We start from the raw sequence: 12,658 nt of genomic DNA, 5'->3' as shown, positions 1-12,658 counted from the left end.
CTTTATTTATAATGCATAGCAATATAAAAATAGTAACATATGAAAATATTACAATGGGCACAGATGAATTTGTATCAAAAACAGCAACCAAGCCAAAGTAATGAATAACACACATAAATAACAACTGCTTGAGAGACCAAACAATTTCTTTTCATCTGTTCCTTGGCAGAAAGTTAAGACAGCTTTAGGTTTCAATAAACAGAAGTAATGGATGCAGTCCCTTTGAAATGTCACACAAAAGTCTACTTGTGCATATACTTAGCTTTAACTCTTCTCTTTTTTGTTTTGTATTCCAAAAGGTTTTCATTTTCTCCAGAGGATGTCTCTCTTTCAGTGGTTATCGACTGTTCACATTCATTTTCAGACTGTTGGAATGTCGATGCTGGCCGAACGTTTCTTGCTAGAATACAATGGCCTAATTTTGCGTGCATTCTCTGTCGTCTTTATTTCGTACTGGCATATACTTTTGCCTACTTGTTTTGTTTTTAAGACATTTGTATGCAGTTCATCTATCATTGGAGTAATACCCTCTGGAATGAATGCCCACTGTTTAACTGTGTCTAAAACAGCATTTAGTTTTCCAACCGCATCTTCTGTGCATTTTTTGTCTGTGCTTTCAACTACAGGAGTGTCATTCAAAGTTGATAGAGGACTTTTCAGAGAGTTTTTCATTTTTTTAAAATGGCTACAAGCCACCTTCAGGCAAGCACATGTGTTATAGTGAGAGAACGTACAACAAGTGCACTGAAGTGTTTCAGCCGATGCAAAAAAACACAGATTTCCAAACAAACTTGGCATTTTTATCACTTTCAAGTCCTCACAGTGTACAAAGTAATGCCTTTCTTTCACTGCAATTCTTGCCAAGGTAGAAATGTCTGTTTCCATGTTTGGATAGATGTCATTGTCAGCCTCTGCTAATTTTGCAAGTAACACTAGATGCTTGCAAAGAAGTCCTCGTAAGCCATATGTACAGTTGCAGTAGGACTCAACAGGGCAGACGTCATACACCATGTCTTCTCTTGACTCAGATGGGACTTGATATGCATTAACTCCATGGCTGTTCTTGACTGTAATTTTAAGAGCCCAACCACTTTCCATCAGTCTTGAAGCAGAGTCTGAAACTTGAGACAAGGTGTCAGCAAACCTGTTTTTCATGCGGCCCACATCTTGCAGGGTTTTTATGACTGAGAAGTAGTCGTCGGCCTTCCCTAGGAGCACTTCAATCAGATCATCCAGACGCCTATTCTTGTAGCCAGATAAAAACTGGTATTTCAGGCGGTGGAAAAATCTGAAAAACAGTTATTTGAAATGATTAGTAACTGTAATTGAAGGAATTTAAAGTTTTAATCAAGACTGTATTATTTTTTTAAAAATTGGAATACCTATTGCACACGTCTTTTATAAAGGAATGCTCTGTGCCGGTTTAGCTGATTTAGGCAAATCCACCTACTCTGTTTTTTGTTGTGATAACATAAAAAACGCTGCTAGAATTTAAAGGATTTGCCTAAAACCTGTTCTGGCAATGACATGACGAACCTACTCAGTTTAGCCTCTTGGATTAAAGCATAATATATTTTTTTCAGCAATACAATTGAATGAGGTCAAAATAATAAATCATACCTTTCAATCACATTGTTTGTTTCAGAACGAGCGTGACTGAAGCGACGGCCGTAGTCACACCACATGTGGCCAATGCCTTCCCAGTGCTTCTGAAAATACTGGCACACCAAAGGGTATTGCTTAAATGTCTGGCAGAACTCTGCTGATGTGGCTTTAAAGTCGTCCTCCTAAGAGAATTGGATGCAACAGAATATATTTCAATCCATTTAACAGACCTATTGAAATCTTTAATATTATGTATTGAAGCCCTTTTCCTTTTATTGAATAACATTAAGAATTTTAAGTTATTAATAATATGTCGTGTTTTTGTATTAAGAAGCAATTATTTCTTCCCTTACAATGGCTAAGAAGGAACACTAAACCTATAAGCATATTTGGTTTCAGCATCTGTCTGTGAAAGAATCCCACTCACAAGTTCTACTGCACAGTGGGTGACACAATGATGGTCTGCACAGCTTAAGTACTTGTTTTGATAAGCAAGATAAGAAGCCAGTTTTAGAAATTGTTTCAAAAATCTATTTTGTATCTCTCTGTAACTTTTTTTAGCAACTGAAAGTTATTATGCTCTTAGTGTAATCAAGAAATCAAAATGTGAAATAGACAAATTACACTTACAGATGTGCAAGCTTTCAGCTTACAAAAGAAAGAAATGATTTCATTTCTCTTTTGGGTGTTAGAAAGCCCATGGACCCCGGACTCTGATTTTGAAAGCCATCGATTAACAGCCTGTGAATGTAAGAGGAAAAAAGTTAATCTGGAGAGAGAGACAGAGGAGCAGCTGTACAAAAAGCATAAAAGAAAGCTGACGTCCAAAAATAACTTTGTCACTCACTGGACAAGAGGACCTGTGCATTACAGAAATCAACCAGGCAAACATATTTTTAAATGTCAAAAAGAGCTTTGGGAAGCAGCCACCAGAAGATGAGTGCACTGTGGTCTTAAATGGATGGACATAGTCACTCAACATTTTATCCCTTTATATTCATTAACCTGAGTAGGTGAATATCACAATGAGGCAAATCATGACAACAGGACCCTGTTGTAAAAATGTGTTTCAGGTGCATCTTAGACAATGTGAAAAGAAAACAATGTGGTTTACCTGCAAGACATGGTACCAGCATAGAAGGATAGCTGACTCTGGAAAAACCTTCTGCAAAGCATTTATTTCCGCAAAGTCTTTGTCAACCATAAATGCTCTACAGAAAAAAAGAAAACACTAAATGAGATTAAACAGTATGAAAATGTTTTTGCTATCTCAAAGCACCACTTCAATGCCAAATTAAACATTTCAACTCACAAGTAGATATATAAAATACTGCATACAGCCTATAGGAATAACTTTAACAACTGGAAAGGAAAGTTTTTTGCAGCCCATGCTGCAGCTATAGCATTAGATTCTGGCATGTTATAACTTTTTTGAAAAGGAATTATTTCAAAATCAATAGCTGTCAATGTATTATTTACCTCGGGGAAGTTGGGAAATGCTCACAAACTATTCCAAGAACAGTTTCCAGGGTTTTCGGACTTTCGTTGCTGACAATAGCATAGGCCACAGGGACTCCATGCCCATGATCATCTCTTACAACAAGTGTGAATAAGGGAAATGAATACTGGTTAACGCAGTGCGTGGTGTCAACAAATACTAACTGTTTTGCATAGTTCTCCATGTTTGATTTCATTACAGGTGTCTGCAAAACAATCATTAGTTCTTGGTCAGATGTGTATGGTTGATAGAAGAGAACATGTTCTTGATGTTTTCCATTAAGTGTCCCAGGGACAACATTTACGCGATGTCCCAGGGACAACATTTACGCGATGTCCCAGGGACAACATCTACGCGATGTCCCAGGGACAACATCTACGCGATGTCCCTGGGACAAATTTGTAAATTTCTGGATTACTGTTAATCTCCATAGAATCAAGAACTCATGTCCAGTTTCACAGCTATGGACCAGTTAATTATGTTTCCAGGTGATAGTTTGATTCATAGATTCAGCACACAACCATAAGTCTAGGCCTTTTAGTCCAGATTCTCTTCACTTATGTTTGTAAAATGATCAGGGGAGCTACTGCAATTTTGCCTGACCCAACCCCCGGGCCACGAAACACCCAAAAAGTTGGGGAACGCTGGTCTAGAGAACACTGGTTAGCTAATGCTGTCGTCAAGTAGCTTATCGCTAGCAAACAAACAGCAAGCCAAGTGAGGAACATATGTATAATGCTTACCGTTTATTAAAGGAAAGTATCCTAAATTGACTTCAAATTCGGCGGACAGGCGGCGGTTTTTCGCTTCTTCACTTGTATTTCGAAATACTCGAAGGCGGGTATTTCGAAGTCGCAAAGGAATGACGTCACAAGAAGGTGATTGGTCACTTGCAATGTTGAACCTGGAACAACATTAATTATGATGATGTGGGAACAATGCTGACACGAGGAAATCAGATCGTCCCTCTGTTCCTGTGCTACTGAGTGTAACTACCGCCCCTCCCCCCTCTACCCAGCGCAAAGCACAAGGCTGGCGTGCCGAGTGAAGCGGGAAAAAGTGAGAGAGAGAGAGAGAGAGAGAGGGTGAGAGAAAGAAAAAGAAACCACGGCTCCCAATAAGGAGTCGGCTCGTGTCGTTGACTTCAAAGAGTCGGCTCTAAGAGCCGTTTCGTTCGCGACCGACACATCACTATCACCCAAGCACCAAGTGCTTTCTATGTAACATTCACACATGTTCATACAATGATGAACGTATCAAAGAGCAACTTGGGGTTCAGTATCTTGCCCAAGGATACTTAAGCATGCAGGCTTGGGCAGCCAGGGATTGAACCTTCAGATTAGTGGACGACCTGGTCTACCTCCTGAGCTGCAGCCGTCCCCACATAGATGGAACTAGCACGCTTTCCATTCACAAACTTTGCTCTGCACTGTCAACATATGCACAAATATTTGATTAAAGCATGATTCTACGAGTATCTGTAAATAAGACGACACAGTGATACTGGTCAGTGCATTTCAGAGAAAGATACCACTAGCTTCTTTCTTGGTGGTGCTCTCACACTTTTTTGCTTATTAGGATTCAAATTTATTGTCTTTACACATGTGTGAATGCAGGGTGACGAAAAACAGTTTGCATCTAATAGGAAGTGCAAAGTGCAGTAAGTGCAATAAGAGCCGATTATATACAGATAAGTTAAATAGAGAGCAAATACACAGATGTACTGATATATACAGTTGAGGGTCGTTTAAATGGTGGAATAGTTATTCACTGATTATGTCCAAAGAGACCAAATATACAGATGAACTACAGACAGATATACAGATGATCTGTATATCTATATATGCAGGTGTAATATGAACAATTATACAGATGTGCTACATATATTCAGATGTATGTGTTAGGAGGTGGTGGGTAGGTGTATTGTTGTTGTTTGGGTTTTGTTTTCCTTTTTGGTTATAGGTAGGCGAGGCTGGGCTTGATGGCATTCCAACACACCTGCGACGCATCGGATGTCATCAGTGAGCGCTCTTAGGGAGCTGAGTCACGGACGTCTGGTGTCGGAGTATTGTCGCTGTCACAAGTGGTAACTAGTCAGCACAGGCTGCATCTGTTGATTTTACGCTGTGGAGCTGTATGTTTTAAAGGATCCATGTTTCGCCTACTTTTCTTTGTCTTAGCCTGTTCCATCGCCTGCCCGCCTACCTAGGATTTTGTGTTGACTATTGTGGATCCGCGACGGAGTGCTACGTACCATCAGGCGGCGTTCACCGCAGCGGCTGTGGTTTGCACTGAAAAAAATATGTTGTTGGATTTACTTAATTCAATGGTGGACATTTGTTGCACACAGATGTTTTGCTTTGGCAGCAACTTAAACAATTGAGTTAAATTAACACAATTTATTCATGTTCAATAAACCTGTGCAATTTGTGTTGATAAAATGTGACTTAAACATGTTTTGATGAAGTAATTTGAGCTCTTGAAATATTTTAATCCTTCACAATTTTCTCACTTTATCCCAACACCATTCAATAACTTTTACCCAATACTACTTGGTCACTTAAATACTACATGTTATCTTCAAATTACATTTTGCTATTATATTCTAGTATCAAATACACAATTTTCAAATGGAGGCCTTATAACAGATTATATTGTCCTCTTCCAAGATGGTTGCTGGCATCCACCAGTAACCTTTCAAAACAAAATGTCTAATTTCACTGCATTGACAGTAGGTAAAGAATTAAACTGACATTACTCCTCCACTGAATCTATATAAATCAACAGTTAAATAATGTCAGTTCTTCCGTGTTCTCTGGAATCAATCGCAGCAAAGAAATTAGACTCTTTCTTTTGAAAAATGTTGGGAAAGAACAATACAAAACATTCTATTTAAGGCCTCTGATGTCAAGATTCAGTTAAACAACAATTATAACTAAACAATTTGAGGTAATGTTAGTTTCCATTAACATTAAATTAGGTTACTGAATTGGCAAACACCTTCCTATTAACATTACCCATTTTACCCCATTAACTAAAGAAATTAGCACCTGCAGGTCAAAACCTTTATTCAAGAGATGCAAAAATAACATTGATACAGTGACTGTCAAAAATTACGGCACTGATCATACTGTGACATCTTGGTTCAAAACAGCAAGCTTAGAAATATTCAACGTTCTTTACTTCAACTGAATGAAACTGAAAATACCATTTCACACGGCCCATATGGGATATTTAGACTGTATAACTGTTCACGCTACATCTCTTCACTAGTAAAAGAAAGAAAAAATACAAAGAGAAATTTAAAAATGCTGCCAAACAGACAGAGAACTTGTACAGAGCAAAAGGAAAAACAAACAACAACAACAAAAAAAAAACGGCTCGTCCTCATGGCAGTTGCAGTGTATATAAAAATGAACCCTGCGATCTGTTCCTGGAATTGAGCTTCAAAAATGCAGCAGAACAAGTGTGAGATTTAAATGTCTTCTCACCTAGAGCTGGTCACCTCACATGCATAACAGTGAGCTTCGTTGCAGGAGCAGTTTTGTCTTAGTTGTGAGCTTTTCTTGAGAGCTGAGTTGCATCCAACTCCATTACCACCCTTTGAATCACCTCAAAAGTGTAGCAGAGTTGTGATGGGTAACTCATGTTGAAGGAATAAAAAAGGTCCAAACAGCATGGCTACTGCAAAGGTCACGTTATCCAGATCTTGAAGAACTACTATACCCTCGATGATGATGCCAACGTCAGAAAAGTCATTGCCTGGTGCATCCTCTGGAGACAGATGTTCATTGTGGTTTTCTCAATCTGTGCAGTGGCCTCAGTCAAGTCCTGGTTAAACACAAAACATTTCTTTAAGATTCCTTTTTAAACTCATCTCTTTTGAATCTACCAGTTCTAATGTTAGAGTAATTTAAACCAATGCAAGCAACATAGTAAATAGCTATAGCCAAAGAGTGGCCTGCCATGCTGCCATTCATGGTCTAACAGAGTTTCTAAGAGAGGGTGAAAAACATAATTTCAAATGCTTTACATTAGTTTTTCTTAGAAAGACACCGGCCCATCAGAAATCCAGGTTTTGTCACTCAGAAGATGTTAGAATTTAGACTTTCAGCCCCACAATTTGGTTAGCTGTTGGTCTTTTTTTTTTCAAACAAAAGCTAATGTAAATATTGGTGGGATTTTCCTTTGTTCACTAGAATGACAAATTTAAAGTTTTTTTCACACTGATGTGACCCCTAATACAGGGGTGGGGCCTCAAGGGCCGGCGGCTGAGTTCACTACCAGGCCTCATGTGAACTTCAAATTATTAAAGAGGACTACTGGTCCTAACTGGTCCAATGAGGATCAAGTGGATAACTAAATGCATTTTTAAATGTTGCAAAGCCACAATCTACTCATAAAACACTCACCATGAACTCCTGCACCAAGATGTTGCAATTGTCTTTCACACAGATGCGGAGCACTTTGATGAGACTCCCTTTGAGCATTAATGTCATCCTAAAGTATTATAACAAAGAAAACAGAGATTTGTGAACTTTTCAGTAGCACAGAAGAAAATGATCCCAGACCAAAACTTAAACCAGTCAACATGCAACACCAGCATCTACAAAGCAATATCAAAAGTTCCTGTTTGACATCCACTTTATGGATATATAGTTTCCAGAACATTTATTTTTTTAAAAAGATCAATTTTTCTCAGTGGGCCAGTAAATGCATGACGAAAATTATGGCATCCTTTCGGTGGAATCAGTACTCACAGGTAATAGTTGACTGTTTCAATGGATGCAGCATAAAAATCTTTTACTGACCTAATGCAATACATATACACTTTGTAGTTAAAGAATTTTAAAGTTCTTACTGTCATCATGGCAGCTACATCCTTTAGCTTTGTGCCCTGTTCCCCCGATCACTTTGCAAACACTTTCAGCAGACTGTCAGAGAAAAACTCAGCTCCGTCAGAAACCTTGACTGTAAAGGCATGGTTGGGATGCACTGGAATGCTGCATTTCATCTGAAATGACATAAAATTATTTTGAAATAACAGCAGGCACTGTGCTTGGTTAATCAGTAATGTTTTGTTGAATAAAAACTGTGTTTCCAGATCTTATGGGATTAAAAAAATGTTTATTTCTGATTTGCAACCCAAGAACCCACAAGTTACAACCTCATTTTAGTTCAAGTGTGCATTAATGTGAGTCCAGTAATCACCTTTCTGACAATACATACAGGTATAAGTTAAACCTATGGCAGATTTTGGATTTCTCAGTTGTATTAATAGGGTGGTCTATTTGAGTATGCATGCACCTAATAATTATAAAAAACCTATTATAATTAAGTTACAGAAACCTTAAACGAAAATAGAATATACTTTCTTACCATAACACCTTGAACCCACAATCCATCAGCTGACTCCTGGTGAAATGCAGAATAGAGGTCATCTCTCAATGTGCATCAACAAAAACAAAAACAAAAACAAAAGGACAGCAGGTGAGGGCAGGAGGGGTAGGGATGTAAGCTAGCATAATGCCGCTGATGATATTAGCTAAAGCTGTTCAATGTCCAAAATCTCACTAACACCACGGTGCAGTAAATACACAATGTAACTGAAGAGTCAGTTGGCAAATCTATTCACACAGAAAACCAAATTATGTTATGAGTGCCTTGTAATTAGGTTTAATGTGATATTACGGCTCTTGTGCCAAAGACAAATTCAAATGAAAAAGCGCCAATTCTTTGATAACAGATAAAACAGCAAATAAGCTAACGGCTCTTTTTTAGCATGTTACATGGCGGCACTTTAGACGTTTAACTACATTTGGCTGAAATATGGTAAATATTAATTCAAAAAATCAAGACATACCAAAAAACGTAGAGTTGGCTGCTCGACTTGACTGAGATGGATGCATTTTTTAAACCACGATCCAAAGCCCGCGAGATGAAATCAGGCGTGGTTTCACGAGATTTAACGTTGCTATCTTATTGACTTACTTCACCTGAACATGATATAAACAATTTAATACACCCTTTCTGCATATCATGTAGTTTTTACACTATATAGTTACATTTATCTTTAAAACATGAGGCAATTGTGTTAAATACATGCAAGATGCTTACATAAATCCAAGAGATGGCCAGTCCCTTTTTTTCAGTGTGGGTGGTCAAGTAAGCTCTCCAACTCTCTCCGTCCACTTGTGTTTAACGTTCGGCTATCAACGGTATGTCATAAGCCCTGTTTTGTTCCCTGTTGTCAGGTAGCTCCGGTGCGTCTGCTGCCTACCTGCATGCTTCGGCTCCGTCTCATCGCCTCGGTGTTTACCTCCTGGCACATTTTTATTTATCACTGTATATAGCCCCTTCCCTTGTAAATATTCCCCCTTACTCGTGTATATAAAAACTTGCATCACTAACTATTCTGCGTCCGTGTGTGTTTCTGCCACGTAATCCATCTGTGTAATCCAGCCCACCTAACAGTATGAGGTAAACAGATCTACAAAGTGCTATGAATATATCTACAGTAGTGGAAGCTTAGCTCTCTGAACAGACTATAATAGTGAACAGTGTAGGCACTATAACAGAGACTATGTCCGTGTCCTAAACCAGCGGTCTCCAACCTTTTATGCGCCACGGACCGGTTTAGGTTTGGCACTATTTTTATGGAACGGCCTTTAAGGTGCAGCGGATAAACACAACAAAATCAAACTGTCATGATTCGTTGTGTGGCAGGCAGGAGAAGGACCCAAGATGCAGACTCACAGACACGGGGATAAACTTAAAGATCACAGTTTTAATGCTGGCTTAAAGGTGAAACACAAAACAGTACTGAACTAAACTGGAAATCTAAACATGAGATGTACCAGGAACCACGGGGAGAATAACACACAACATGAGGGAGAACGCGACGCCGAACAGAGGGAGACGCAGACAGAAATACACAGAGGGTTAACGAGGAAAGTGGGAACACACGGGGAACACAGCTGACACAGATAACCATAACGAGACAGGGCGGGGTGAACATAACACTGACGGGAGACGGGCAGAGTCAAACAGGAAGTACACAGAGGTTCAGACAGGAGGAGAGAGCACGGGGAGAACACAGACATAACAGGCTGGGGAAAACATGGAATAAAACACGAAAGGGGACAAGGGCTCATGAATACATAGAGGGGCACACAGGGGGTGAGAGTCACAAAGGGAAAGCACACAGGGAACAACATAACAGGGCAACTCAGGAAACAGAACCTAAACAGGGAACTGAATACAAAAATACAAGAGAACTAAGAATACTGGGCCAACACGGCCCAGGACCAGGACATCACCCCCCCCCACAAGGGCTGGCTCCAGACAGCCCAAACACAGGAAAACAAAAACCAAACAGAAAACGACCCAGGGCGGGTGGCGGGGGCCCAGGACGGAGGGCCCGGAACAAAAACGAACAACAGAAAACACAGGAGCACAAGACCATAGTTCAAATAAAGTTCAGGGGGCCGACCCAGAGCCCACCGGCACAAAAGTTCACGGGTCACACGGTCGGGGGGCCGACCGGGCGGGTGGCACAGGTAACAGAGCTGGTCCGGAGGCCGGCCGCGCGGAGGGCAACGGCGGCAACGAAGGAGACGACGGAGCAGTTCAGGGGGCCGGCTGCGCGGAAGGCAGCGGCGGCGGCGAAGGAGATGGAGCAGTTCAGGAGGCCGGCCGCACGGAAGGCAGCGGCGGCTCTCCAGTGTCAGGCGTACTGGCCGAGGCCCGGTGGGCACAGGACCAGTCGAGGCGGGACCGGTCGAGGCGGGAGACTCTGAGGCTGGGCCAGACGAGGACAAAGACTCTGAGGCTGAGGCTGGACCAGGCGGAGCTGCAGAGGCTGATGGAGGTTGAACGGGCCCCTCGGACCCTCCAGCGGAGACAGGGGGCTGAACGGACCCCTCGGACCCTCCAGCGGAGACAGGAGGCTGAACGGGCCCCTCGGGCCCTCCAGCTGACGTGACGCAAAGCGGTGGCGTCGCCGCAGGGTGCCGGGAGTCCAACAGCAGACGCAGGACAAACTGTTATGAAGGCCCCTGGCTGGACTAGGAGCTGAGGAAACACAGGCTGCTGAGGCACAAACCCAGAGAGAGAGAGAGCAGGTAAAAAACAGTCTATAGGGCTTAACATCTTAACACAAGAAACCATGAAGTGGACAGTGGTAGGGACCACCAGTTCTGAGCCAGCAATCATTAGGTTCCCAAAGTCTGCATCAGTCCAAAGTGGCTCAGAGGTTACTAGCCCAGTCTGTGTAGTCCTAGGAGAGGTCAACATAAGCTGGTTGGACTCAACCGGTGGTAGTGTGCGGCTCAGAGGAGCTGGTTCGACCATACGGAAAACAAGAACCACCACTCGATCCACAAAAACAAAGCTTAGATCATCAGGAGCTGACTCCTGGAAAAACAGTAAATACACAGATATGGACCTAACTAATGGCACCGTGGTAGCATGACTGTGGTGTGTTGGATGGACGTGTTTGTTGGAACCCGTACCCGCAGTGATCTGTGGTTTCAGAGTGCTAACCCTATTGAGTGGAGAGACAGATATAGGTGAAACGGTACGTGAACCATTAACTGAAGCAGGTGACACTTCAGGCTGAGAGAGGGTGGTTACGACATTGTTCGGGGCCAAAACCCTATCTAGTGACGAGTTCATAGAGGCAGGAGAAAATGATGTCACATAAATCCTGACCCCAGCTTCCATCTCCTGAGTGGTGGTTATGGTGCTGGAGCAAAACAGTTCAGAACCACCTGGTTTGTTATCTATGGGGAGACAGGAGACGTGTTGTGACATTACAGTGTCCTGGTCACCATGATCTGCTGTTATGTGTGCATCTTGGTAACATGCTAGGGGTTCATGACCAGTGTTCACAGTCTCTGGTTCGTGAAAAGCAAGTGTAGCTGGGCACACCGGAGCACTAGCTATGCTTTCGTTGCCTTCATTCAGTGACTGATGGAGGAGCAGGGCCGGCTCAGGAGGGAAGAGAGAAACCACAGGCAACTCAGGTTTAGTTGGAACTGCAGACACGGAAAGAGACACCAAAGGAAACACCTCCCTACTGCTATTAAAACCAAAGGCGGTGGGAAACCTTGTCAGTCTGTGAATCGAGTCTGTGGTCCCTGCCGGGTTGAGTGAAGCGGGAGCGGAACTGTCTCTGGCCTGCGGCTCGGTGAACGGCTCATTGCTAGCCACCTCACCGGCTAAGTCCGTAGCCTCCTCACATGCCTTCCGCTCAGAGGTAACTTGGAGCGACTGGACAGTTTCACTCACCTCCGAGCGTCGGGCGATGCGGTGGCGACGCGAACGCCGTTTTCTTTTGGCCGTGGGCCCCGTAGACGTGGGAGATGGAGGCTCCTGAGGCGTCGCAGCGGCTGAGGAGGCGGTAGTAAGCGGAGTGGCAGGCGGGAGTCCCAGGCAACTCCGGGGGCCCCCAAGGGCTAGCCGTGTCCCGCGGAAAACCTCATCGTAGGGGGGAGCGAGCCATGGCTCCTCTCGTAGCTCTTCCTCCAGTTGCGCGCATACGGCGCGCTGCCG

General features: G+C 42.5%; 1 protein-coding gene and 1 long non-coding RNA gene across 4 annotated transcripts; both read right to left on the bottom strand.

The window, feature by feature from the left end:
• Window positions 1-185: 185 nt before the first annotated feature.
• Window positions 186-3,991, bottom strand: LOC309701351 (uncharacterized protein). Of its 2 annotated transcripts, none has more exons than XM_082525481.1 (5): window positions 3,847-3,991; window positions 2,720-2,816; window positions 2,236-2,346; window positions 1,621-1,787; window positions 186-1,288 (listed from the first exon to the last, which is right to left on the bottom strand). In XM_082525481.1, exons 2-5 carry the CDS (start codon window positions 2,807-2,809, stop codon window positions 361-363), a joined length of 1,296 nt encoding a protein of 431 aa, XP_082381607.1. In that variant the 5' UTR covers window positions 2,810-2,816; window positions 3,847-3,991; the 3' UTR covers window positions 186-360. The 2 variants fall into 2 exon arrangements, with proteins under 2 accessions (XP_082381607.1, XP_082381606.1); XM_082525480.1 differs by lacking the exon at window positions 3,847-3,991 and adding an exon at window positions 3,085-3,379.
• A 2,156-nt stretch (window positions 3,992-6,147) lies between these two features.
• On the bottom strand, window positions 6,148-9,258 carry LOC309701654. Of its 2 annotated transcripts, none has more exons than XR_014275204.1 (5): window positions 8,967-9,258; window positions 8,483-8,546; window positions 7,965-8,117; window positions 7,516-7,603; window positions 6,148-6,934 (listed from the first exon to the last, which is right to left on the bottom strand). It is a non-coding gene; the product is annotated as an uncharacterized lncRNA (long non-coding RNA). The 2 variants fall into 2 exon arrangements; XR_014275205.1 differs by having other exon boundaries at window positions 8,483-8,518.
• Window positions 9,259-12,658: the final 3,400 nt, after the last annotated feature.

This window comes from Aulonocara stuartgranti (genome assembly GCF_965226115.1).
Source record: "Aulonocara stuartgranti genome assembly, chromosome: 23".
Classification (NCBI taxonomy): Eukaryota; Metazoa; Chordata; class Actinopteri; order Cichliformes; family Cichlidae; genus Aulonocara; species Aulonocara stuartgranti.
Note: the sequence above shows the minus strand (reverse complement) of the source record. Positions and strands in the feature narration are given on the sequence as shown.